Genomic DNA, 27,896 nt, shown 5'->3' on the forward strand with positions numbered 1-27,896 from the left:
TCTCTGTATCCTCCTTTGCCTCCCGCAAGTGTGGCAAGTCAGGAATGGATGGTCTGCACGGTAAACGCACACAGGTGTCCGGGGGCCCGAGGGGCGTCTGAAAGCCAGCGGGTACCCGCTTTTGAAAAGGCCCGGGCCGGAGTGTTTGGAATCTAGGGTGCAAGTCAGGAGATGGGGTTTCTTGCGTCAGCCTCGTGACTGACTCGCCCCATGACTTGGACGGAGCGCACGCCTCTGTCACATAGCGTCTCTGAAACTCGCTCGAGCTCATCCCCAGAGCCGGGCTGAGCTGGCATTAGTGTTGGCAGAGCGCGAGGTGAAGAACACCGAGGGACACTCCTCCTGTGGAAGGTGGTCGGGCTCCCACCCCCTCCCCCCCCCGGCCTCCCCCTCAGGAGCCACTTCTGGGACAGAAGGCTCGTGGGCCGGGCGTGCAGCAAGAGACCAGATGCCCAGGGCACAGCCGACTACAGCCCTGTGGACGGTCTACGCTGAGGCTGGGCCCGGTCACGCTGTTTCCTCAGAAGTACGTCTGTAAGGAGGAGATGCCCCGGAACCCTCCGTCCCCTACCTCAGCCTCCACCTCCCCGCAGTCTGTGGGAGCCCAGATCCTTCTCTAGTTACCCCACCCTATGCGCTGGCATAAACCACGGTGTTTGGGTTTTGTTGGGTTTTTTTTCTCTTTAACCTGTCACCGACAACTTAAAAATACACTTTACGTCATGACTGGGTTTGTCTGTTTATAAAACTGGGGGGGGGGATGTTTATGTAATACATTCCCTTACTATTTGCAGGCTACTCTCTTTTCTGTTGTACTCTATGCTGTTAAAAAAGAAAAAGGAAAAGACCAGAAAGGCTGGCGATGATCCACTAAATTGATTTTATGACTCACGGTGGGTCATGACCTGTAGTTGGAAGATCACTGTGCTTGAATCTGTGTCCTTGTGCCGGACTCTGTCAGTGTGTGACTGGAGGTGCCTTTGGGGACCAGGCAGGTAAAGTAGATCTGCGAAGTGGGTGGGGTCGTATATCAAAACGGCACCTTAAATTCTGTTACTGAGGTGCACGTACGGATTAGTTGCGTGTTCGCATTTCCGTAAAGACACGTACGCTGTCACTTCTGAGACGTTCTTCCCACTTAGCCTTCCTTTTGCTTTCTGGCTTTTGGTAGCTGCGAAGCTCCGGGAAATGCTTCTCTTGCTTCTTAATTCCTACTCTAAGAGAGCCAGCAGTGCGGACTGAATGACAAAGACACTCCTCCTGACCACCCGCCCCAACCCTGTGCTGGGAAGGGCTGGGGGTTCAGGCTCGTCACAGCCACACTTCACTTGAGTTTTCCGTAAGGGAATGCAGGCCCGGCCTCGCAGGCTTTGTCTCTGAAGAACTCAGAAATCTGGATTTTTGTGCAAAATCTCCCAGTTTGGGCAACAAATTCATGTTGAAACCAACACAAAAATGAACACCAGTGTGGTCCAGACAAACTGACACGCTCCTAGGTAAGGCCAGAAAGCGCTCAGCTTTATCAAAGGCAAGGCACTCCCTGGTCTGTTCTCCAGGGCCTTGCCCAAGTTCCCACTGGCCTTTCCATCTATCCTGAGCAGAAGCCTTGCCCAGAATCTGCTATTTCAGGCAGAGAGAGTGAGAGAGAGAGAGGGAAAAAAACAAAATGAGAGAGAACGAGAGAACATGCCACCCAAGGGCATCCCCACTCTCTGTTCTTGAGGGCTCCATTCTTATTTTTATTATTTTTTTAAAGGTTTATTTATTTTTGAAAGACAGAGAGAGCGCTAGGGGTACGGAGCAGAGAGAGAGGGAGACACAGAATCCGAAGCAGGCTCCAGGCTCTGAGCTGTCAGCACTGAGCTCGATGCGGGGCTCGAACCCACGAGCCATGAGATCATGACCTGAGCCGAAGTCGGACGCTTAACCGACTGAGCCACCCAGGCACCCCAAGGGCTCCATTTTGATCTTGTTCCTCCTCATGGGGTGAAATGAAATTTTGAAGGAGTCCTTGGGCCACCCTGGAGTGAGAGTAGGATGTGAACTCAGCAGCAGTGATGCTGAATGTGAAACTCCTTCCCGTTTGGATGTGGAGTGGATAAATGGCAGCTAATCAGCCTTCCCCTGAAGATTAGTGGTACCATTATTGCTTCCTTCAGACAAAATCACTGCTACTTTGGCCATGGCACGTTGCTTAGGAAGGAACGATATAATCACAACTCTTCGGGGTAATCAGAGATGCTATGTCTTGATGTACAAAATGCAGGTGCTGTCCGGCCCGCCTGGCCTCTTTAATCACGTTGTTCTTCTCTGACCCTGTATTCAGGCAAGCCCTTCTGCTGTTGGTGACGTATTCCTGAGGCATTTGGATGGTGGGTTGTAAAGTTCAATTTCACCAGGACAATTAGAGGCAGTGGTTCTGGGGAACGTACATGAGCTGAGAGTAGAGCCTTCTATCCTCCCACACAAACAGGTGGCTTTGGGGGCTGCTAGGTGCTCTATGTTTAGGATTTTCTTGACTCAGATGAGTATTGAAAACAAATATCCTCCAGCAACAACATGGTGGTGGTGCCTTGGGCACCCGTCTGCAGTTTACCTGTGGTGCCTCCCTTCCACCTTTTCTTTCCCCCGTGCCCTCCTGGCCCTCCCTGCTTGCTTAGTCTCTTTACTTTCTCTTTAAGAGTCAAAAACTACAGCCTGAGAGATCTGCTTAGAGTTGTTCCATCCAGTTCTTACCCATTCTCTTCTTCCCAGCAGCAGCCAAAACTCTCCCCCCCTCCTCCTCTTCCTTCCTTAACAGCGCAGTTGATGTGGTCCGAATTTCATGGAAACTAACCTATTTAAAGTTGGGCTTAATTTCTAATTACACTCAGGATGGGGGTGGGGGTTGTTTGGATTCTAAGGGAATTGTGGGTTGGTTCCCATGTAGCTCCACTGGCAAGGCTAGTGGGCCCAGCACTGTTGAAGGCCTTCTCATGCATCCTGGCTCTTGGCCATTATGACCATTGCCACCACCCTGTGCCCATGTTCATCATGGTGGTTGATTTCTGACTTGCAAGAATTCATTAAAACACACCACACACACACACACACACACACACACACACACAAAACCTTTGTTACTGTGGAAATTTTCGGACATACAGAAAAGTAATCAACATGTACCAAATACCCAGCTTTAATAATTGTCAACATTTTGTCAGTCTCATTTAGAAGACTTTAGATCAGTGTTTCTCACAGTGTCAGTAGTGATCAACTTACATTAGGATTATCTGGGGATTTGTTTAAAATGCATATCCTCGAGCTCCCCTTTTCCCAGAGCAACTGATCCAGAAAGTTCTCTCTGCCAGGTCCAGTGATCTGCATGTCTAATAAGCTTCCCAGATAGTTCTTTTTTAAAAAAAAAAAAAGTTTATTTCTTTATTTGGAGAGAGAGTGTGCATGCAAGGGAGGGGCAGAGAGAGAGAGAGAGAATCCCAAGCAGGCTCCGAACTGTCAGCACAGAGTCCGATGCGGGGCTCAATCCCATGAACTGTGAAATCATGACCTGAGCCAAAATCAAGAGTCAGATACTTAACTGAACCAACCAGGCGTCCCTTGAGATGGTTCTTATGCACGTTGAAGTTTGAGAACCACAGCCTTAGATAAATGTCTGTATAATTAGGCTTCCTGTTCTCATGGAATGTCTTAAGGGCACTACTTGCCCAACATCACTCACAGGGTCTTCTGATTCTTCAGGTGGAGGCTACAGAAAGGCCCAGAACCTGCAGCTCGATCTGTATGGCTGGTTCATCCATTTTTGCTCCTGGGAAGCTACACATGCTAACAACTAAAGCTCCAACTAAGACTCCAGGCCTCAATCCTAAGAAAGTGTTCTATAAATTGGTCTGTTAATTGTTGAAAGGAGGGCACCGTATCGTCTCTATCCTTTTGCGTTTTGAACTTCCTAGTCTGCCCTTAAACTCAACGATTTCAGTTGGGAGTTATACTGAAATAAGCCTAGGCATTACAGGGGCGCCTGTGTGGCTCAGTTGAGCGTCTGCCTCTTGATTTTGGCTCGGTCAGTCTTGTGGTTTGTGGGTTCGAACCCCATGTCGGACTCTGCTCTGACAGTGCGGAGCCTGCTTAGGATTCTCTCTCTTTCCCTCTCTCTCTGCCCCTCCCCCGTGCTTGCTCGCGCGCTCTCTCTCTTTCAAAAATAAATACAAATAAAATAAAATAGAGAAACACGGCAGCGTCTGTAATTCTCTCATGTGGGTTATGGGCCTTGGTCTAGAAAGAGAAATACAGATAAATAAAGCACTTGGAATGTGCTAATTTGCCCTCACTTTTGAAACCCCCTCTCCTCCATAGACATGAGTCTAGTGGGTTCTCACAAACCCTGTTTTTCTGTTTTTCAGGTCAGGAAGGAGGGCTTCTGAAGAAATAGAAGAGTATGTTCCCAGCATATTCTTATGGCATCCTTTGGGGACCTTTGCTAGCCGTGCAGGCTTCGTGGGCATCATCCGTTCAGCCTCTGTTGGACTTAACATTAGAAAATGGAACACATCTGACCGCAATCTGTCCCTTTAGTTATGCACGTTGAATCAAGAGTTCAGTTAATGCTGCTTCCTCAGCCGGAGGTCTGGACCCTGGCACTGATGTCCCCGTCCCTCTCCCACCCTGTGGTTTTTAGAATTGGACGTCCAGGTATCAGAGTGCTGACCCATGGGTTCTGCTTATTGGTACAGATGGGAAGAAGCAGCACCGGCTTTCTAAACCCAGCCTTCTCCTAAGACTTCCATCAAAGAGAGAGAAAGAAGGTTTCTAGGCAAAGATAGAGTGTAAAGGCAGAGCCACTGGACGCCAGTCCCCCCGGGGGTGAGAGGAGCATCCGTGTCATAGTCTGTGGAACGGTCCCCCACACAGCTTGTGCCACCGTATATGGCAGACCCGATTGCCTAATTAGGTCTGACCAAGCTGATGGAGGAAAGTGGGTCCAGAGACAGTTTCATCTAGGAGAAAGGATACCCACAGTGACAATTTGGGCAGTTTCTTTCTGTGTCTGAAGTTGATTTTCCTCTTTCCTTTCCTTCTTTTTGGGGGCAGTCACCGCCTCAGACAGCAGAGCTTGGATGGATCAGATGACGGAGGAGGTAAGATACCTTTGGAGGAAGTCAAAAAAGCTTCCAGAGAGGCTCCACGGCCCCCAGAACATTTCCTGGGTTGCAGCGAAGGCACTGTTTGCCGCAGCCTTACCGGGCTGCAGTGGCCGCATCCTGTCATGTCTCCGTGCCTCGGGGGAGTGCTGCTTCCTCTGCCTGGAGCACCTCGCCTCCGGGGTTATCCTCCAGCCCTACTTTTCCTTCACAACTCTGCGGAAGCATCACCTGCTCTCACATGTCCCCCTGTCACCACGCCACTGCCTCTCTGACTCAGAAGTTTCTCCCCTGTGCTCCCGCAGCGTGCTGGGCAAACTTAAGTTATAATAGCTAATGTTTATTGGATGTTTATCCTGCCGGGCGCTATTCTACCAGTTTATATGTGTTAAAGCGTTTAGTCATCACAACGACCCCATGAGATGGCGCTATTCTCCCCATTTTACAGATGAGGAAACTAACATACAGAGACATAAGTAAGTCTTCTTTCCAGTTCGTTTTAAACTCTGTGGTCCAGTGAGGATGGTTTCCACTGCTACGTAGCTATTCTTTTCTTCTATGGTGTCTAATCTGCCATTAAGGCCATTCGGTGAATTTGTTCTTTCAGATAATTGTATTTTTCACCTCTAGAAGCTCCATTCAGTTTTGTGTCTTCCATAATTTGATTATGTTTTGCTTCATCGTTGATGGTAGCCTTTATAGTAGCTGTTTTAAAGTCCTTTTCTGCTAATTCTATCATCTCTGTGTTTCCTTCTACTGACTGATTTTTCTTCTGGTTACAAGACATATTTTTCTGCTTCTTCGCGCGATTGGTAGTTTTTTATTGGATGCTGGTCATTGTGAATGCTGCTCTGTTGAGTGTCTGGACCTTGTTTCTGTTTTAGTAGGCAATTATATCTGTTTTAGGGGACAGTTCACGAATTTGTTAGTCAACTTGGTCATTTTGTTTTTAAGCTTTATTAGGGCAAGTCTAGAGCTAACTTTATTGTTTTCATACTTTAAAAAGTTTATTAGAGACAGTATTAGCAAAATGTCAGTTCTTAACAACTATAGACGCAGTATAATCCTAATCAGACTCCCAGCAAGTTTCTGGATATTGACAAACTAATTCTAAGGTTTACATGGAGAAGAAAAAGAACCAGAATATTCCCTCCCTCTCCCCCCCTCCCCCCCCCCTCTTTTTTCCCATAGAGTTAACTTTAAACATTAAGATCCCCAGGCATCCCTGCCTGGTGGTTCACAGGACTCTCCACTCTGCCTGGGTGGAGCTGAGCATCTTCCAGTTCTCTGTAAGCTGTGGGGATTGTTCTTTCTTGGTAGTAATTCGTTGTCCATCCATGCGGAACTTGACCCTATACACACACAGCTTAGAGTGCAATCAGTCTAGATTTCTGCGGCCCTTCTGCTACATAGGTCCTCTCTCTCATCCTCTGCTTCTCTGGTTCCAGCCACCGTCGCCTACCTAAATTTTGACCTCTGTCTCCTCAACTCCACGAGATCTCCATGATCCACTTGGCGTTCCCCCTCCCTGGGCCAGAGTCCAGGAGGTGTACACCCAGGCAGGAAGCCAGGGCGGATGGTAAGGTCTCACTCATTTCCCTTCTCTCAGGGATCACTGTCCTGCACTTCCTACTGCCTGCAGTCTGCACACAGTTGTGTCTGTGTTATTTCCAGGTTCCTAAGTGTCCCCTGCAGGAAGGTATTCCCGGTGCTGGTTACTCTGTCATGGCTGCAGGTGGAGCCCCAAAGCTTTCAGTAACTAACCTTTGCATGTGACCACAAAGTGAAATGGAGCATTAAATCTAAAAAGCTTAGATTACCTGTGTTTCGGCTGCCTCACAGGACTGGGGACATGTGAGACGTGTGAACCATACTGGGATAATGGTCGAAATATAGATTCCCAGGCCCAGCAATCAGAAGCTGGAGTTGGGGCCCAGAGATCTGTATTAATGTACATACACTCCCTGGACGAATATTTTGCACACCGAAGTGTGTCAGGCCTGCTGTAATGCCTCAAAAGTCAGGATTGAGGACAGGAACGGACAGGAAGTATGAAAAGGTACTTCTGCCTTATTTCACGCCAAAGGGGTTTTAAGGTAAAAACGTAGTCATAGGAGGTCAGGAATTCAGCTTCCGCTCTGAGATTTAGAGAGAGCTCCTGAGCACGGCTTCATCGTTCTTAAGTATTTGACTCTTCTTTTTCTATTATCTCTTATCGACAAGGTCATTTTTTTTTCATCAGATCTTCTTCCTTAGCTCTACTCACTCAATTCCTTGTCGCTGGCAAACTCGTCCACCCACTAATGATTCCCAGTTAAATGAGCCCCTGTTAAATGAGGGATCCCGCGTTTCTGTTCCCAAGTCTCTTTCCCAACACGTGTACCTGGGTTGTCTCGTGTCAGTGCCAGATGTGGTGGCTCCGTGATTGGTGGCTGCTGGCCACACTTTTGATCTGCCTGTCCTCACAGATTGTCTCTCCGGATGTTGATTGTACAGGATGGCAGGGTGATCATCCAGGACGATGGGCCAAAGAACTCAGGGAGACAGGGGCCCTCCTGGACATTGACAAGGCTGTTAGGTGGTTAAGCAGCAGTGAGTGTGGACATTACGATGCTGCTAACTCTGAGGTGCTCATTAAACTCATGGTCTACAGAAGGTTTACTCAACTGGTATCTTTTCCCGGCCTCCTCCTACCCTAAACCTTAAACCTCTTTCTAACTCCCTTCAAAGGACTTCTGAAATCCTTCTTTCTCCATTTTTTGCGATGTGTGAAAATGCTACATTTCAAGGAATAACTGTTCAACATTACAGCACTCATTACCTCTGAATGCTGAAGTTAACACACATCATAAACGTGTGTTATTAGAAGGTTGTGCTGGCTGCCGTTGTGACGTCGTCACATTGGAAGTAAAGGATTTCAGCTTTGAGCACCTCTGCAGGCCATCTCGTCCCAGCCTGTCATTTCACATGTGACAGCACCGAAGCTTAGAGATCATCATACAAAATAGGGTTCTGAGAGGGACTCTGGTCTTCTGACTCACAAAAGAACGCTTGCTCTCCTAGCGCTTATCCACCAGTATCACTGCCATCACCACTCATCACCAAACTCCTTTAATTCTCAAGACAAATCTATGAGAAAGTCTTTAAAAATCACCTTCATTGAGGTCTAATGTACATACAAGAAACTGAATCCACTTAAAATGCACCAGTTGAGTTGTGACAGGTGTATACACCCCATGAAACCGCTTCCGTAATCAAATATGGAACATTTCTGTTGCCCCTCCAGAATTTCTCATGCCCCTTTCCAGTCCATCCTTCCTCTGCCCCTGTCTCCAGGCGACTACTGATTCGTTTTTTGTCACTCTAGGGCAGTTCGCATTTTCTGGAGTTTTATGTAAGTTGAATCATAAGTACATATGCTGTTGTGTCTGGCTTTTTTCGCTCATTGCGACGATTTTGAGTTTATCCAGGTTGTTGTATATATCGTTAGCCTGTTACGTTTATTGATGAGTACTATTCCGGTGTATGGACATACCACATTTTGGTTATCTGTTCACCTGGCAGTGGACATTTTGGATTGCTCGCAATCTCCATATTAAAGATGAGCTGACTAAGGCAAAGAGAAACATCCTTGCCAAAGGTCACACAACTAGTAAGTGATGACACTTGGAAGGCGGCTGTACTCACCTCTATACCACCAACACTACACAGCCCAGCACCAGGATTTGAATACAGATCTTGACCCCAGAGTCCTTGCTCCTGGCCTCTGGGCTGTCACAGATGGTGTGACCCTCAGCTATGTTGGTGTCTCCTTCCACAGGTGGGTTGTATTCATGTCAGCTCCCACGTTTGTAATGTAGAGTGCCTAGCGTGACTGATAGGATGCTTAATACAATTCCATGAAGGAAGGAGAGAAGAAAGAAATCTATTTTCAGAGAATACTCCTAGTATTTCTTTTTCCCTTTCATAAACTTGAAGTGTGAAATTAGTGATTTGGCCTTTATTTTGGCTCTGGAGGTTTAACACGTAAAACCCCCTTCCTTGTCACAGTGTACTTGATTTTACCTTCTAGGAGGGATGCCTCTTCCCCGGCATAAATCTGTTTTCCATGCAGTTATGCCTGAGTCCTTTAATGGAAAATCAGTTCATATGTTACACTTCACACTCGACTTCGTCTATTTGACTGTATGTGAATGTTTAGAATCCATTTTGCAGTAGGAATCATATGTTACCTATAACTAGTTTTTAGAATTATCTTTGCTCAGAGAATTACTTGGTTGGCTAGTGAAGGCTGTTCCTTTGAACTTAGAATAGCCAGTGGGTGGGGACACTCCATGAATGATTGCCCTGAACCATCCATGGATGCTCATTCAGCAATGCCATTAAGCAGATCTTTGGGTGCCTTATGAGGGAACCTACTGGTCCCCATAATAAAGTCACACCCAGGTTCTTCAAGGTCATTGGTGCGAGGAGCTTTGTCACCTGGGAAGAGGCTGCTAGTTTCCTTGTACTTGGTAGGGGTGACAATTGGCCAGCAATCCCAAAGGAGACTGAATCTTAGGGAGTAGATACAAGGATCCAAGGTCTTCGATCCAAGCAGGCGGTCTCATTCCACTACCAGTCTTAGAGGTTAGACTTTATTGAAGAAAGGCAGCAGGTGTTCGTACAATGCCTCCTGTGGCCAGGACTGCCCTGATGCCAGAGATAGTGGCGAGTAAGGCAGCCCTTGCCCTCCGAGAGATTCTGATGTAGTGAGAAATGCCCCCTCCGTTCCCTCCCTGTCTTGTCTAGGAAATTTCCAGGAGCCATGTTTCTGAGATCTGTGTCTCAGCATTTAGCCTCCCAAGCTCTGGGCACGTGTTCTCCTTCTTCCCTGGGGAAGATGCCCAGGGAGGGAAGAGAAATGCTTCTTCCATCGATGTGTCAGACTTCCAAGGAAGAGAGCAGGAAAATAGAAGAAGAAAGGGGCTTTTAGGATAAGATTTGTTTTTAGAATGAGAAACGGGAGTGAGTGACGTTTGGAGGTGGTTTAGAGTCTGCTGGTTAGCTAGAATGTCCTGCACGGGACTGTTTGCAAGGCCATGGTGGACCACAAGCTTGCATACCCTGAGGGGCCAGACAGATACCATACACACATGAAACAGCACACATGTGAGACAGTAAAGGATAGGGGGGCCTGTGGTAAACCTAGAGAGGAGATGGCATAGCCTGAAAGTTCAAATTCATATTTCAGAAAATGACAAAGAATTTTCGAAATCACTTCATTAACAGAACAAAATGCACCTGCAAGTTGGATTAGGCCTTTGGCAAGTGATCTGCGAACGTATCATCAGACTTTGTAGGGCTGTGCTCAACGGGAACACAGAACTTTGTTGGGAAGACGAAACAGAAGAGATGAGAAGCATTATGGAACTAAGACAGCAGCAGTATACTGGATGGCAGAGGCAGCCAGTGGTGGTTGCTGTGTTCATGATTTCCATTAGGGCCACAGTTCAGGCGACAAAGAAATCCCTGTGGGCTGAGGATGCTTCAGGAGGAAGGAAGAATGAGCAGTAGGTCCTGAAGGCCAGGCAGGATTTGAAGGAGGAGAAGAGTGCGAAGGGCCTTCCTGGTGAGGCCTGGCAAGACGAGCTGGTTCTACAGAGCAAAGCCCTGATTCTGGTCCGTTCTCAGCTACAGATTTTCAGTGTCCCATATAAACTGCCTTTAATGAAGTTCGGAGATTGCCATTCATCTAATTTGCTGATTCCAAGTGGAATCACTCACAAGAGTTGACACAATGTTTCAGGGAAGTTGGGAGTCATGAGTATGAGAATAGCTGAGAATGATGGACAGCCAGAGCCCCCAAATGACCCCAGGGTCCCCAAATTGTAGGATGGCCACACTAATCTTTCTTATTTAGATGACCATCCTTTAGTGGCACGATTATCCATCCCGATCCTTGGAATCAAGTTTCTGGTTTACACTAAGGCGTTCGGACTTCTTCTGTCATGGAAGGTTGTGTGGTGTTAGAAGAAAGAACATCAGATCTGGAATAGGATCGAACCCAGGCTCTACAAGTGACTTTGGGTGAGTCATTCATTCAACCACCATTTGTTGAGTACCTACTCTGCGGTACTCAGGGCTGGGCTCTGGGGCTATGGTGTTGAAGAAAACGTGCGGTCCTTGGCCTCCTACTGTTTAGAGCTTGGTCAGGGAAACGGGAACTACGCAAATGGTCACACAACTAGATAAGCAAGGACAAGTGATGATTGAGCCCACTAAAGGCAGAGCTCAGAGCGCCATGAGAGAGAATAGTGCAAAAACCTGACTTGGATTCGGTGATGAGGGAAGGCCACCCTGAAGCAGTGGTTTTTACACTTCAACCAGAAGGAAGAGTGAAGTTTCCAGGAGGGAGGGTGCGAGCGGGGGGCTGGGGGGACCCTGGTAGAGGAGACTGCAGGTGCAAAGTCTTGTCACCTCTCCCAACTCCAGAAGGGTTTCCAGCTCCAAAACACAGCTCTCAGAAAGGGAACTCTGGATAGAGTGTGAAGCTTTGAAGACGAACTTTGAGAAGCACAGAGATGGGGAAGAGCATTTTCTTGTCCTTAGAAAAGATGGATAGTATTCAGGGTGAAACGACTTCTGAAAGTACAATTAGACACAGACTCAAATTTCAAATAGTTTGTCTCAGAGTTAAGGTCAAGTTAGGAAGGAACCTGTGAGCCCCCAAAGATGTCTTTCACAAGTAGAAAGTCTCTAAAAACAGGAGCTTTAAAAGAAAGGATTAGCTCTTTCTCACATTTCACCACTGCAACTTGGCGTGATCCAGGACCGTGGGCAGAATTCTCACTGCCTCTTCCCACCATCTCATCCCCACTGGAGAGGGCTGTGCTCTTTGCAACTCGGATTCAGTTTTGACAGAATCGAATACCTCCAAACCTTGGGAATAATAAATCCTTATGGCCGACCAAAAAGTGTTTAATTCCTAAAGGACCAGCCGGGTTGAGCCACTTCTAGCCAGGGGCAATTGGGGACTTAATTCTGTAAGTGTAGCAATCTGGATGATCTGAGAGCTCTGAGTTTAAGGGTAATTGCTCAATTTTCTGGCCATGTCAACAGGGAAAATAGGTAAAAGTGGCTGAACACAGCCAAGCAATGAGGCTGGATGAGATGTGAGATGCTAGACTGTCAGTGGAATTAGAAAAATGCCATCTGTAGGGGGCTGGCGCGCCCTCACCCCTGTCTTCCCCTCTCCCCATTCATCGCCTACCCTGGGCTTCCCATCTCTCTTTTGGGCTGCTTCTCGCTCCTTGCTTAATCTTCCCCGCCTACTCTGTGTCCCTTCTGCAAACAGCAGAGCCGCTATGAGCCTGCACAGCTTCAATGTGGAGAAAGAGAAAGTGGAAAGAATTAAGTACAGATAAATTAGAACCCTGACATCTCAATTCCTTTCCCTTGCTTAGTAAGAACGTTCCATTAGGGCAGCGTTCAGCATACGGGACTTCTTAGTTGGTTCCCAAACCTACTTCCTTTGCCTCCCTAATCTTTTTAAACTATTACAGTCAGCACTAATTTTTTGATTAAATAACGTTCCTTAAAATCTATTTGTTTTTTCTAAGTTCAGAGTCAGTAGAAGTGGGCGCTAAGGTTTTCCTGGACTCACGCCTGCCCACCCTTCCCTGACACCCAAGCAAGGACTCCTTTAGCTGAACATTTGCATCACAGGGGTGGGGCCTGTGGGGGGAGTGGGGGGGGGGGATACTCGCTGGTGCAAGGGTTGGCTGTCATGTCTGTTGTGTCTCTCTTTGGTCTCTGTATATGAGGTAACAAATTTGGAAAAGGAGCCATTCTTTTTTTTTTTTTAAGTTTATTTATTTTGAGAGAGAGAGAGAGAGCACACACAAGCAAGTGGGGGAGAGGCAGAAAGACAGGGAGAGGGTGAGAATCCCAAGCAGGCTCCTCACAGAGCCCAGTGCAGGGCTCAACCTCACGAACGACGAGATCATGACCTGAACCAGATTAAGAGTTGGATGCTTTACCAACTGAGCCACCCAAGAGCCTCCTCTTTAAATTTTTTTGTATTTTTGAGAGAGAAAGAGAGAGAGAGCCTTAAGCAGGCTCCATGCTCAACACAGAGCCCAGTGCAGGGCTCGATCCCACAACCTCAGGGTCATGACCTGAACCAAAATCGACAATGGGATGCTCAACCGATGGAGCCCCCCCGGCACCCCAAGAGAAAAGTCATTCTCGTGGGAAACGGTATTGGTAATTCGTGTTTGCGCTCACTGCGAGCCAGGCCCTGTGGTTTTACCTGCCGTGGCCCTCACAGCGGCTCTCGGAGGAGACACTGATTATCACCCCTGTACAGAGGAGGAAATGGAAGCCTTGGCACGTGAAGCCGCTCACAGAAGTCACATGGCTGTTTCGCAGCGATGTGCTGGTTACTGTTTTGACCACTGGCTGTCCAGGGGAGCAAAGTCCTCGCGGGTTAGTGTTTGCCGATTTCTGTGGCGTCAGTATCCCCACCGTGACTGGTCTCGGGCTCCCAGAAGGACATCACTGACCACAGAGCTGGGAAGACATGGGCAGGAGCACACCAGTAGATCCTAGTTCTACCCTACAGGTAGAGAAGGGAGAAATTATCACAGGAGCATGGATAAAGTGAAATGTAAAATTTAGGAAGTGCTGAGTTTTGACTGTTGATTGCCTTTGTTTTTAATATAATTTATCTGGTTATGAGGGTGTATAGCTTAGTCCTTAATGATGTTTACGTGTAACAGCTTGCAGGCAGTATTCCTAATAATTTAGCTCTTGGCTCTTACAGGCCAGTATGAGCTGCTCCGGCACACCCCCGCTAGCTCGTAGGCAGTGGAGCTGGATTGCAGACGTGGTCTTCGGGACTCCTGAGCACTCTGCTGTCACAGCCGTCCTCGTCCTTGTTGAAGCATCGGGTTGGTGTCTCAACCCTGCTTATTGAGGAAGCTAGTCTCCACTCATTTTTCTAGCCCCCTGTTGCAGATCCCTTCCCACCCCGGTTCTCAGACTAGCCTGCCGGCCTGTGTCCTCGGCTCTGCCGACCCTCCCACCCTCAGGTTTCGCCTACAGGAGTGGCCCGGCTGACAGGCATAAGCCGAAGAGACCAGGCTCGTACAGCTCCGTGACATGAAACAGAATCTTTAGGTTTGACTCTTCCTCTCTTGTTATGCTTCGTTTTTTATCAAATCCGTGGAAATCGCTTTTAGATGATGATTTCTTGTGCCCGTGCTGAGTCTTCCAGAGAGGAGAACCTGCTTTGGAGGTTTCCCCGGGCTTCGGCGGGTGGCAGCAGGTGTATCGGGTGTTTGGGACGTTTGTGAGAACCAAGGCCCCACAGGGCTCCTCCTGGGGCTGAAGGGCCATGTTTGTAGTTTTCACACCAACCTGCCCCTTTGAGGTATAGCAGAGGAGACAGACTGACACCTCAGAGACATGGACACTTGAAAGACTGCATGGGACGTGGGGGAGCCCCAGCCAAGGGTGCTGAATCATGGTGTGGGCTGAGGGCATAATGGGGCTTCAGGTGGAATCTGTACAGGTTAATTGCATTATGGAAAATGAATTTTATTACAGTGATTCTAAACAAAAGATTTGCTGTGCTCTACCAGTAGGCCACAACTATGGCTGGAACATTTGAAAAGACTCCTCTGTAACCAAATGTGACAGAAAGAGTTGGTTGGGCAATATATATACATATATGTACATATACACATACATATACATATACATGTATACATATCATGAGATATATTCCTTTTTTCATTTTCTAACATTTACTTATTTTGTTTCTTTTTTTTTTTAACATTTATTTATTTTTGAGAGACAGAGACAGAGCATGAGTGGGGGAGGGACGGAAAGGGAGACACAGAATCTGAAGCAGGTTCCAGACTCTAAGCTGTCAGCACAGAGCCCGACATGGGGCTCAAACTCACGAACGGTGAAATCATGACCTGAGCCGAAGTTGGATGCGTCACCAACTGAGCCACCCAGGTGCCCCCATGAGATACATCGTAATGGACACCCCAGAATAAGATTGTCTCAGAGATAGAATAGTCCTTCTTCGTTGATAAGGAAACCTAGGACCAGAGTTGATAAGTAATTGCCTGAGTTCAGCAAATTGGGGGCAGATCTGGGACCCATGTTTCCTGGTTTCTAATCGGGCACACCCTGCAGTACAACTCTGCGGACCAGAAATCTGGGAATTCAGTTCTTCCTTGATAGGCAGTTAAAGTCACGTTCTTGGCAGCAAAAGAAAAAGGGGCATTAGTAGATACAGACTCTAGAGGCCACAGGGTTAACTTCTCTATTCTCCAATGTGGGTATGGCCAGTGCTGGTCCTCAGAGTGAGTGAGACACCAGAGGGGGTCACATGGAACTTGCCAGAAATTTCTTCAATGCAGCCAGAGAAGTTGCTTTTACTTACTTACTTACTTATTTATTTATTTGCAGGAGGTGATTCAAGGTCCCATGACCCTACCCTAAGCAAAGTATGCACTACCATAGAGTAGGGGTCTACAAATTGACTCCACAAACATGGGAGAGACTGGTTTGGCTATATTCTTCTGGCATCCCCAAAAGGCAGGGGCGTCTGTGAGAACCAAGGTGAGCTTTCCGCAGATCTTAGTTCTGTTTGTCAGCTCGGTTACGTTCTACCTTACCCCCCATCCAGCTGCAAAGCAGAGCCCAGTGTCTTGACCGGACCTCTTGCTCTGTTGGCAGAGCTGGGACCGGGTGCTTTACGCCACGCGTGGTGCCCTAAAATCTCTAGGTCTCACCAGACTTTCCAGACTTACAGTCACGGATGTCTTTACCTGAAACGTGGCTGACAGTGACTTTTCTGGGTTCTATTTCCTCTGTTCCTGTGCACAGCCTGCTTCCATGTGCCCATCTGAAGAGGCAGAATAGGAGAATGGAAGCGAAAGCCTGGTGCCATGCGTGCACACGTGCTTTACATGAGGCGCATTGTATTAACCTTCCTCCAGGAACACCCACGGAGAGAAAGCTCCGTCAGCACTCTGTCATGCTATAGTCAGTTTAGGGGAATGTGATTAATAATAAATCATCCAACGTCAACCACTGACAAAAGTAAAAGAGAGCTAAATCTCCCTGAAATCATTATAGAGATCAAGGTATTTATTCTGTAGCTCCTTGGATTCTGTCCCGGTTGAATACAGGAGACAGGATCGGGATAGGACAAAACTAATCGCATTTAGTTTTGTGAGACCGTGGGAGAAGTGTCGGCAAGCAGTGTTCCAGCTTTCAGGGAGGGGCATGGGGACTTCACGCAATTGTGAGGGGAGCGGACAAATAAGGAATCAAAGGGCCCGAATGCAGCAGACAGGCCGTGTTGCTGAGAACTACTGCCGGAGGGAGCTTGTAGACAGCTCAGATTTTTAGTTGACTAGAAAGAAATAGAGGCTCAGTTTTCTAGGAGGTCTGTCTCAAAAGATGGGACTGTATACATAGGCATCATGTTCCCTGCATGTACAAAGACAGGTAGAGTCGTGGAGTTGTTCCAGACCGTCTTTGTGACCCAAACACAGCAAGTTGCGCCCTGGGATAGCTGTAGACTGTTCTCCCAGAGAGATGGCCAGGGTGCAGACCTGACAGCCAGGTGTTGCTTAGGGGAGATGGGAAGGGACAGGCATGTTTATGCTCGGAGGTTGGACTTAGCTCCCCTCTTAGCCCTCAGCTGGAGAAGTCTTTTCTTTCTGACGTATCACACATGGAAATGTGTTTCTAAAGAAGGATTAGGTAGGGGCGCCTGGGTGGCTCAGTCGGTTGGGCGTCCGACTTTGGCTCAGGTCATGATCTTGCGGTCTGTGAGTTCGAGCCCCGCGTCGGGCTCTGTGCTGACGGCTCAGAGCCTGGAGCCTGTTTCAGATTCTGTGTCTCCCTCTTTCTCTGACCCTCCCCTGTTCATGCTCTCTGTCTCAAGAATAAATAAATGTTAAAAAAAAACTAAAAAAAAAATAGAAGGATTAGGTATAGTAGAAATCTAGGGGAAAGGTAACGGGGGCCTGACTCTCTTACCCCAGTAAGAGATGAACCTGATATGGCCAAATGGTAGATCTTACTCTGTAGCTTTATGTTCTGCCAGTTTTCTCAAAGTTCACAGATGTTGGTGTGTGTGTGTGTGTGTGTGTGTGTGTGTGTGTCTATTCGTCTATATATACACACACAGGAGGACACACACTGGGAATGTGATTCCTGAGTCCATAAGTGTGGTTGACGGACTAGGTTTACCTAAAAGACCCTTTAAGAGAAAGCTCTTGAAAGATGATTACAGAATTGAGACACCATCATTTAAAAGTGCCCGAGGCAAACGCCTTTGAAAATTGCAGCAGCGGAGGGACAGAGAAAGAACCACGCAGCCCTTGATTGTTGTGCTGTTCCCTCAGGACCCGTTCTCCCCCTCCCCCTCTGTTTCTCATCTGATAAGAGAGAGAGCAGCACTAAGACTCCTCATCTATCTTATGAAAATCCGATTCGGAATGGCTGTGATCAAAACCAGCTGGCTGTCACCAGCAGTGGCCTCGCGCGGAGGGAACCGCTCAGAAGCGTTCCGTATGTGGGAGTGTCACGGGTGGCACCGATCAAAGTGGCATTTTTTTAATAAATATATATAAGGAAAAACACAAAACCTAAGGATTTAGAATAAAAGCAGTGTAGTTTGTCTTGTTTTTTTCAATGTAACACGAAGAGGATGAAATAGAATCAGATATGCCTGGTTTCTAACGTCCCTACTTCCACGGGCGGCTCTGAGAAGGCGCTCTGTGTCACGTTAACACTGTATCACTCATCTTGGGCCTTACTGAAGAGAGTGGAAAGTTCCTCAGTTTCCATTCCTTCCAGCCACTTTTTCCTCGTCACTTTTAAAGTCCTTTACCCCTCCTTGTCCTTAGCACATCTCTACAGATCAAAGCTGGAAGCGCCAGCGACCTCCGAAAGCTAACAGAGTGGCAGGGAGCGTTCCTGTTCATCGTCCTCCGTTTCCTTCAACTGTCAGTGACCGGTGGGTGTGATGTTCCCTGGAGGCCACCTCGGCAGGTGGCAGCGGGGTCCTCCCCGTGTCGGGCTCCTGGGCTGAATGGTATCTTTCTCCATAGAGAACTCTTGTGCTCACGAGCGCTACCTTTGAATTGCTGGGAAGACTCAATCTTGTAAGCACACCATGGACTTGGGTGGGGGGATGCGGCCAATCTCATTCTGGGGTGTTGCGTTCATGGCTCCTTGCGAAATGTGCAACCATCCCGCTGTGGGTACCGGGACACAGCTCCAGAGGTCCGGCCCCCACACACCACGACGTACCACGAGCCGCGTTGCCACTCTTAGCGAAGCGCCCCCTCTGCCCGCGATCCGGCCAGCACCACGGCATGCTGGGGCCCGGTTTCTCTTGGAAACTAAAGTCAGTCCCAGCCTTCGTCGTCAAACCGTCGTCCGCCAGGAGAACCACCACAGCTTGGGGGGCCGTGAGGAACAATCGGCTATTTTGATCTTCGTGAGGTCTGTGATCTCCTTGCCCGGCGACATGAAGAGAGATGCGGTTTGGCAGGAACGTGGAGGCATTTCAGGACCTCAGCACCTCAGGACCTCAGGCTCCATCACACGCTTCCCCACGGACCTGCTCGTGCACAGCGCCAGAGTAGACATTGGCTCTGCCGTGTATTTCTCGGCGTTTTAGGTGTGGGTCTCCAGCGAACGTCCCAGTCTCCCGACTCTTGTCTGCCGTGTCCATTGCCTCTCTCCTCCCCTGCCAGTAACGAGTCCGGGCCGGGCCAGCTTCGATCAGATGAAGTCACAGGGGAAAGGTCTTCATAAAGCGGACCTGTGAGGACCCGCAGACCTGTTTTTGTCCCTCGAACCCTGAGTTGGGGAGTGCGGGGGACCGACGGTTGCAGGGCCCAGGCTCGCTCAGGAGCTCCTCTGAGACCGTCTCTTTCTCTTGTTCCTTCTGGTGTTTGAAGCCTGTTGCCTACTGCTTTCCCCTTTTCTTCTCCCTTTTAAAAAATTCCCCATTTTTTCACTTAGAAAAAAATTATTTATACGATTGAGATCCACTAATTAAAGCCATTTTCTGGTATTTGGTTACTGGAGCGTTTGATGTCTCTCTGACAAGACCATGAAATGCACAGAGTGTCCACAGGGACAGAATTTGCTGAACACGGCTCTTTGTAAATGAGGGGACACAGTGTCGCAGCAGCTCATGAATATGGAACGCCCATGATGCCACCTCAGTGGACTTGGGAACACAGATGAATCCTGTCATGTGCTAAATGAGACCAATTTCTTTCACTTAACTTCATCTTCAATCAGACCTTCTTCCATTTGCCTGTTTAAAATTCCCCATACGTGATGCAGAAGGTAACAGCATTCAGTAAAACAAAGTTTTGCAGCTGCAGAGAAAAATTATAATGATCTCTGGCTTCAAGTTGCCATCTCCCGAAAACATGGGCATTGTTTCACTTAAGAGCTCTGCTGAGGTCTTTTGACTTTGGGCACAGAATTAGGGGCTGTGTGGACCACTGTCTCTGCGGTGTCCTTAAGCATTATGTCCAGATCCCCCTCGTGTGGATTAGATATTGAGGTTGGCTATGGACGGTGGACGTGAGCCATGAAGAGCCTTTGGGTGCTCTGTGGTGGCCAGTGCGCCGAGTGGGAGAGCAGCTCGGGGAAGAGATTGCACGTAACCAAGCAGGGCCTTTGCCAGAGGGAGCTCAGTTAGTGGATGGCCGAGAGGGACGGATGTCATCAGAAGGCACCCGGCGGAACCTGGCAAGGTAGGCCAACCACTTATATCATTTACTAAGATGTCAAGATGAGAAGGTGCTAGAGTGTAGAAGAGACTTTAATGGAGCTCTCCAGAAACGCCTGTGGATGCGACCAGGAAATCCCATTCGGAAATCTCCAAACAAGGAAATCGGCAAAAACCTCAAGGGACACAGAGAACAGGGGCTCCAGCGTGGGACCCAGGGTCTGGATTAGGGGGCCCCCTTTGTTCTCTTCTTCTTGCAGGACTTAGCTTTATATCCCAGGTTAAGAGTCGGAGTCATGCTCAGGGTGTATGCTGCGTGCTGAGTCCAGTCTTCGAAAATCACTTTCTGTTCTAGTACCAAAACAGGCCAACGACACCGGGGTTTGAACGCGGGCCATCTCGCACACAATGCATCGCAGAGATCTGGAGCCAGCTTTATTGGACGAGGCAGGCTGCCTTCTTACTGTCAGGCCACAGGGGCTGAAAAGGAGCCCTCTGGGACTTCACTGGGTAGTTAGCTTTTTAGTGTGTGCGTGTGATGATATTACCCATAACGAATGTATTTCGGGGCAAATGGCAGCTTCTCACATCTTTGAAACCAGTTGCAATCGATCCTGCTGGTGTTCCCACATGTTTCTATTATTTATTTAAGCACCCCTCGTTTCTGTGGTTTCAGCCGGTAGTTGGTTTGTTGGGTAGATCTGTTGGCAGACGGGTGTTCTGGATCGTAATGAGTTGCCCATTTGGCAGTCTGTCTCTTTGAAGTAACTTCTTACGATTGTTGCTATGCACTGACAGACCTTTACTGGGGGCTTCCAGAAGGTGGAGCGATACAGGGGAGCACTCCAGAAGTCCAAACAGAAAGAAACACGGGTTAGTGAAGAGCAGTGTGACCCAGCCTCGGGATGGGAGCCCTGTGGTCCATACTGCCAAAATATGAGTGAGTCTTCCTCTGTAACTTTGTGCCCACTTATCCGTTGTTTCCTGTGCAGACACAGGTCCTTCCCAGGCAGGCCTTGCAGCTGTCAAGTGAGGCAGAACCTTTGCTAGGATGTTATCGAATCCAGGAAGTATCCAAGGATTGTGTCCGTGTTGTGTATAGACAACTATGGACTCGGTAGCACTTATAGCATAATTGGAACGAAACAGATCAACGTGGCTCGTCCCTGTGTGTGACTTTCAGATGGGAGGAGAATCTATTGATTGGGTTCTGTTCGGTTGTCACTTGGTTTGCTAGTCCTTGGGAATGCAGAAGTGACTGGGAACTGCTCTCTGCCCTCTGCTAGCGGGGCATCTAGGGGGCAGACCCAGGGCAAATTTCCTGTACTCTGCCCACACAGTGGCCGCTACCTGTTGGATTCCAAGGTGAGTCACAAAAGAAAGGATTTTATATTTTCCTGATTCTGCTTGTATTACTATTTTTTTTAAGGTGTGGTCCCTCCCTCTGCCACTTTGCCATGCTTCATCAATCTTGGTTTTCCTGTCATGTGCCCTAGAAGGTCTTGTGTATAGCAGACACCCAGTCCATGTTTCCTGGCTGGCCGATGCAGGTCCTTCCTCACCTGCCACCAGGCACCCTCTCTCCTCCCCCACCCCCCCAACCCCCGCCCCATCACTCTCCCCTGGCCCCTGGGCCGCCGACATTGGCCTTTTTCCAGTTTCTTCAGTGCTGGGAGATGCTTCTCACCTCACAGCGCCTTTGCACCTGCCGTCCCTGCCTGCTTTAATCCTGTCTGTCCTTCGGCTTTGAGCTGCGTCGTCCCTCATTTAGAGACCTTCCCCAACTCCCCACCCCACCTTCCAAAGTTCTAAATGAGATCTCTGAACCAGATTAAATGCATTATGGAGCACCCATTCAATAGAATCCTAGGTGGCCATTTAAAAGAATAAGATTTACAGTACATTTATTGACAAGGGGAGAGAAAGCAAATTGCAGAACCATGCATGTGTAAAGTGATCCTGTTCACAAACATTTTTTAAAGGACATACGTGTTGCGGTAGGTACACATTCTTTTCAGTAAATACAAGAAATTGTTAATAGCACCTCTAGGGAGACAGACTGGGGCTCACATAAGAATAGGAAGTTTTTCATTTTAACCTTTTCTGGAGCATTTGAATTGTTACCACATGTGATATTTTACATTCGAAGAATAAGACAATTCGTTGTTTCGGCCCTGGTACTTGCCGGCGCTCCACGAAGACAAGGACTGTCTTTTATTTGCTGTTGTTACTGGCACCGCGTGGCATTGCACCTTTCAGATGCTCAGTGTTCCTTGGATGAATGAACGAATAAACAAGCAAATGCGGTTTCCCCACGTGCGGCTAACCAGGTGACACGTAGGGAGACCAGCAGGTTGAACAGGCAGGAGAGATGGCTAACAGAAGAGGTGGGGAGCAAGGGCAAAGAGCAAAGAGAACCCGTTCGGTCGAAGGAGTCGGAGCTGGGAAAGAGAAGCACATGATGGTGGCCTGTGTCCGGGTGGCGGTCCGTGTGAGGTCATAGCCCTCCTGCCTTGCTCCCCTTTTCTGAGACTGTTTGAGGTGCTCAGTCGCCTCCATGGGGCCAGTTTAGTAAGACACGGGCCACAGGGAGGAGTCCCCAGGCCTCCGGTGTCACTGCGCTCTTTCCATTCTGTTCCATTTGGCCTTGCTGAGGCAGTGGTGAGTTGGGGCATATGGCGAGGGAGAGACTTAGCTTATTTGTGGTGATGGGAATCAGGAGAAATACCAGAACAGAGGTCGTTGAATCTTTAGAGTAAAAGCTGTCCAGACTCCGCTCTACGAGTGCCTTTGAAGGCACTGTTCATTTGCAAAGAGAGCACGAGTGGGCGAGGATGAGCTCATGGGTTGCAGTCGGACAGAGCCGGAAACCTGGCGCTGTCCGTTGTTGATGATCTCAGCTCACGCCAGCTGCTGAATCTTGCTGAGCCTCACTGTTCTCGCCTGCAAAATGGGCAAGAGCAAATGAGACGCTGAAGGTAGAGCATATAGTTTCTCTGCAGGCTCAACACTTTATCTGTTAAGTGAATAAGAATAGCTCTAGAATCTTTATTATGCACGGAGCAGAGTTTGGCATTTTGTATGGTTAGTATTTTGTAAAGATGATGCCATTTAATGCTTGTAACAACCGTATGCGGTAGGTGAAATTCCCCCTTCTACAGATGAAACCACTGAGGCACGGAGAGGATAGTCACACAGCTGGTAGGTGGGGAAGCCAGGATTGGAAGCCACCCATCCTGCCTCCGGAGCCTGCGTCTTAACCACGGGATGGACGTCCTGCCCATATACTTAACCCACTCACTGTTTCTGTTCACGTTCTTCTTGCTTTTAGCAGCGCAGAAGAACAGGAGAATAAAGTCAATAGAACCATTACATTTTTTCAAAATAGCGGTAGCTTTTCAGCAGCGCTAGAGCAGACCCCCTGTATTCCTCTTACCGTCTCTGTTAAAAATCACGCGCTTTCTATTTCATTTTATTAGAAATTTGTTTTCTATTTGAGCACAGTTGACATACAGTGTTACATTAGTAACGTTCCGAGAGTCACGCTTGGGGCCCTGAACCAGACTGGGTCACCGGTCCAGACGTGCAGGCCAAGCGGCCATGACCGAGCATTCCCGGTATATACTTTTGTGATGAAGCGGATTTCGCAAGTCCGTTTTCTGAAACCTTCTAGGAGAAGACGAGGTGGGAAGGAGCAAGGCCGAACAAGTTACGTATACATGAAAGCTTGTCTGTGAGAGTAAATCAGGAACTGTAAAACTGTGAAGTTCTTTGAAGTTTGCCCCAAACCGGCTCCACGGCCACCTGTTCCACGGGGGCCGGGAGTTGGACGGCCCGACTCTGCTGCGATGGCTCAAGCTGTCACCGCACCGGAATGGTCCAGCTTGCCTCAGCCTGGCTGTCATCGCTGGCTCTGTCCCACTCAGGCGGTTCACCGGGTTCTGTTGGGCACCGGGCTTCCAATTAGAGAGAAATCCCACTGTGTGGCCGGCCTCACCAGTGCCACTCTGAGAGGCCCCTTTGCCAAGGCCCGGGCTGACCTCTGATCTGTCACAGATGGGCCAGCCCCACACTCCTTTGTGCGCATTTGGAGGAGGGGGGCGGGGACGAGGAGGGAAGCCCGTGAGGAGTCGGAGTGGACGTTGGGCAGAAGTGCAGTTCCTCAGAGCCGGGAGGAGCGGGGCGGAGTTGACAGGACCCAAATGCTAACGCTGTGGAGGGAGAGGGGACTCGGGGAAGACCCCGTCCTGAGCCCTAAGCCCAGCGTGGGGCCTTCTCTTGCCACCTTCTGAATATTCATCTCAGGCTGGACTCCACACCGAGGCGAGCCGGGGGCAGCTAACTGGCTCGCTCCAACACTGTCACAGTGCTGATGGCGCGTGGCACAGCCAGCTTCCTCCCTGCCCCGCCGCTCGGCCCGGGCTCAGGGACGGTGCTGTCAGCGGCTCTCACCGTGGACGGCATTAATCACGCAGAGCGAGAGTGAACAAGAAGGCAAAATTCCTATTAGCATAAGAGGTAGAATCTTAGAGGACTCCACGTCTAATTCTTCAGCAGGACGGAGAGACAGAATCTAAGCCCTCCACAGCTGCTTTCTGGACAGAGGACTTGCCGGACGTGGGTCGTTATTTTGGGGGTGGTGTGCGAGTGTTCTTTATTTCCCCTCTCAGCCATTCCTTTTCTTAAGCCCTTTTGATTCTTTTAATCACTGCCTTTAACTCTCGGTCTTATTTTCTGTGTCTCCGTCTCTCCCTTGCCTACCTCCTCCCTCTCTTTCCAGGTACGGCATCTGTAGCTCTGCAGTTGGAGGCCGTAATAAAGACACCAGGCTCGGAGTTGACATTTATATACTCAGGCTTAGCTGGACCAGAGCAGTTGCAAAGTCTGAATAATGAATAGTCTGAAAGTGGCAGAAGGGTCTTCCCAGCTGTTCTTGGAATGACTCTGCATGTCTTTTAAAAATTAAATTGGGGGCGCCTGGGTGGCTCGGTCGGTAAGCGTCCGACTTCGGCTCAGGTCGTGATCTCACAGATTGTGGGTTCGAGCCCCGAGTTGGGCTCTGCGCTGACAGCTCGGAGCCTGGAGCCTGGAGCCTGCTTCGGATTCTGTGTCTCCCTCTCTCTCTGCCCCTTCCCAACTCATGCTCTGTCTCTCTCAACAATAAATAAACATTAAAAAAAAATTTTAACGAAATAAAATTGAATTTAGTCCATGGAAGCAAAAACAGAGTTTCTTCACTATTCAGTCTTCACTGGGCTTTTCCTCCTGATGTTTGTGGTTGGACTGGGAATTCTAGGATGCTTTCTCTCTACTTGGCCTTTTTTTCTGCCCCCTCTCTTTTTCTACTCCGACCGGTTGAAACAAAGAAAACCCCTCAACCAGTCAGTGATGCTCATTTGGAAAAGGAAATACTTCTTTAGGGCGTTAGGTTGTCCCTGTGACAAGAGGGGCTGTTTTGGGGAAGTCACCACTTGCTTCTCTGCTTCTCTCAGCCTCTCTGCTCGCGTGACTCTGTTGGACTAATGAACGAGATGTCCCCTCCTGTGTCTGGATGTCTGTCTCACATGTACAGTTTGAAGAAGGGAAATCTCCATGACCCGGCAAGAGACGTGTCATCTTTAAAATCAGCATTCTTTATTATATCAGACCTGGCAAGACTGAGCCCAGGGACACCGCTGGGGAGCCACTTCATCTCATTAGGTGTGAAATGTCCTTCAGAGTCAGGCTCAGGGCCATGACGGCCATAATGATTGCAGGGATTACGACGAGCTAATGCACGGGTGGACCTCGGTCATGAGGTGGCTCGTTCACCGGCTCCTCCAATGGAAACTTCCCCAAGTACAGTCAGGGACTCTCTTCCCATTTCTTTACATTTCTCATTGGGAGGGCCACTCCAAGGGCTCCTAACCTGGAGCGTACAGGTTTCTTTGGATCACCAAAGAAATCTTAGGAAAAAGTACAAAATCCTGAGCCCCGCCCAGGAGGTTCTAATCCAGCAGGTGGCTGGGGTAACACCTGGGATTCGGAAACGGTTGCAGCCCACCTTTGGTTTCAGGCACACCTCTAGTTCAGTACCGCAGCCCTAGATGGGGACCCCGGAGGCCAGAGACTGTGTCTGAGTATCCGTCCTACCCACCCCCCCACCCCCCCACCCCCCCACCCCCCCCACCCCCCCCCGCTGGCACGTTGAAGGTGGTAAATACACGGAGAAGCGGGCGAGATCCCTCCCTAATTCACGCTGCCGACAGTGCTTTCTCCTCATCTCGTTGCAGATATTCCTGTTATTCCGGATCTGGAAGAAGTACAGGAAGAAGACTTCGCTTTGCAGGTGGCAGCCCCCCCCAGGTACGTTACATTAGGTGTGGAGTTGGCGGGAGGCGGAGAGCATGTGAACTGAACACATGCCGAATACCGCGTACAGCGGGGCTGCTCCCCCCCCCCCCACCGGGTGGAGACGGGAAGTTGCTGGTGATGGGTTCCTGCCCGGGTTCCCGTGTTACTAGGCATATTCTTCCCACTTTGGTCCTTCCTCGCTGCCCAGGAGGCTCTGGGGATGGTGGCCCGGCAGCCTGCCTGGAACCCGTCCTGCCTGGGATTCCTCCTCACCTTCTCTCTTTCCTGCAGCATCCAGGTCAACCGGGTGATGACCTACCGTGACCTGGACAATGACCTCATGAAGTACTCAGCCTTTCAGACCTTGGTGAGTGCGGCAGCTTTTGCGCAGAGGGGCGGGCTCCGGGCCTCATCTCCTCCGCGGGTCTCTGGGGCCGCCTGGCGACAGTCCCTTTGCCAGAGGCATTCCCCTCGGGTATTACGGCATCCCTGGGCCCCACCTGTCCCAGTGTGTCCCGGGGCCAGGCTCCCACCTGCTTCCATGGGGCCCCCCGGCATCAGGAGGTACCACGGCCCTATAGATCCGGCGCTGTCACGCCCTGCCCTCTTGGTGTTGACCTTCCTGCAAAGAATGTCCAACCTGTAGGATGCTGTGGCATTCCCTCATTCCTCAGTGGCTACGAGGTCCACTCACAGTTTTCCTCTTTTTAAGGCATTTCTGCAGGTCTCGGTTTGGGAAGTTCCACCACACACAACCTGACCATCCTCACTTTGCAAGACATAGGTGTCCAGAGTGCCCCACCCTCCCCCCCCAGCCCCGGGGAAACACAAGCTGGTTTGTTTGCATCCTTGCATCCACAGGATGGAGAGATTGACCTGAAGCTCCTCACCAAAGTCCTGGCGCCAGAGCACGAAGTCCGAGAGGTCAGTAGCAGCAGAAGCTCTTCCTGTGGGCTGCGTCATCCCTGCGACCAGCCGGCTCCCCAGCGTGAGCTCTGCCTCCCCGAGGCCGAAGGGTGGGGGAGGTCGGCTGTGACCGCGGGGAAAGGCCTTCTGCCTTCATCTTACCCAGCGCCGCCTCTCCGGGCAGGATGACGTCAGCTGGGACTGGGACCGTCTGTACACCGAGGTGTCCTCAGAGCTCCTCACCGAATGGGACCTGCTGCAGGCGGAGAAGGAGGACCCCGTGGGACAGCCCACGCACACCTGAGCCCTTGGCGGTCGGCAGACTCCTGTCCCCGTACAGAGTAATTTCTGCTTCGGACTTGAAAAAACGCGATAAGCCTACAGCTGAAGAAGCTTGCCGGTAGCTTAGCATTTTTGTATGGAATATTTTGTAATAAAAATGCTTATTTTCAGTAGACCATGTTGGATCATTCAGGTGTAATAAATTGCTTTATGCTGTGGCCATCTCTTCCTTTTCTTTCCAGCAGCCTCTTGGAAAGATTCGTCAAGAGTGAAGGAGGGCAGCTTTTAAACAGTCTGACGGGTTTGCTCCCCGCTGTTGAAGAGCATGAGGGAAAGCTAGACTCAGGGGGAGAGGAATGGCACCCCTTCTAGAAAGTGTTCGGTTCACAGAGGCCACAGCATTTCCCGGGAGCACCTGTCTACTTGGAAGCACCTGGAAGCAGGGGTATGGGAGGCTGCAAGCT

The 27,896-nt window shown here is 49.4% G+C and overlaps 1 protein-coding gene across 2 annotated transcripts in view; it reads left to right on the top strand.

Annotated features, from left to right (window-relative positions):
* The window catches only part of IFT43 (intraflagellar transport 43), an 80,515-nt gene extending 52,865 nt beyond the window's left edge, over positions 1–27,650 (top strand). The window contains exons 4-9 of one of the 2 annotated variants that reach the window (XM_007095030.2): positions 4,401–4,433; positions 5,089–5,135; positions 26,184–26,256; positions 26,536–26,611; positions 27,106–27,168; positions 27,335–27,650. In XM_007095030.2, coding sequence (XP_007095092.1) covers positions 4,401–4,433; positions 5,089–5,135; positions 26,184–26,256; positions 26,536–26,611; positions 27,106–27,168; positions 27,335–27,454 — 412 coding nt within the window. In that variant the 3' untranslated portion in view covers positions 27,455–27,650. Of the gene's footprint in view, positions 1–4,400; positions 4,434–5,088; positions 5,136–26,183; positions 26,257–26,535; positions 26,612–27,105; positions 27,233–27,334 lie in introns of both variants that reach the window. The other variant, XM_015543347.2, reaches the window with a different exon arrangement.
* The last annotated feature ends 246 nt before the right edge of the window (positions 27,651–27,896 follow it).

The sequence above is a fragment of the Panthera tigris genome, chromosome B3, assembly GCF_018350195.1.
Source record: "Panthera tigris isolate Pti1 chromosome B3, P.tigris_Pti1_mat1.1, whole genome shotgun sequence".
NCBI lineage: Eukaryota > Metazoa > Chordata > Mammalia > Carnivora > Felidae > Panthera > Panthera tigris.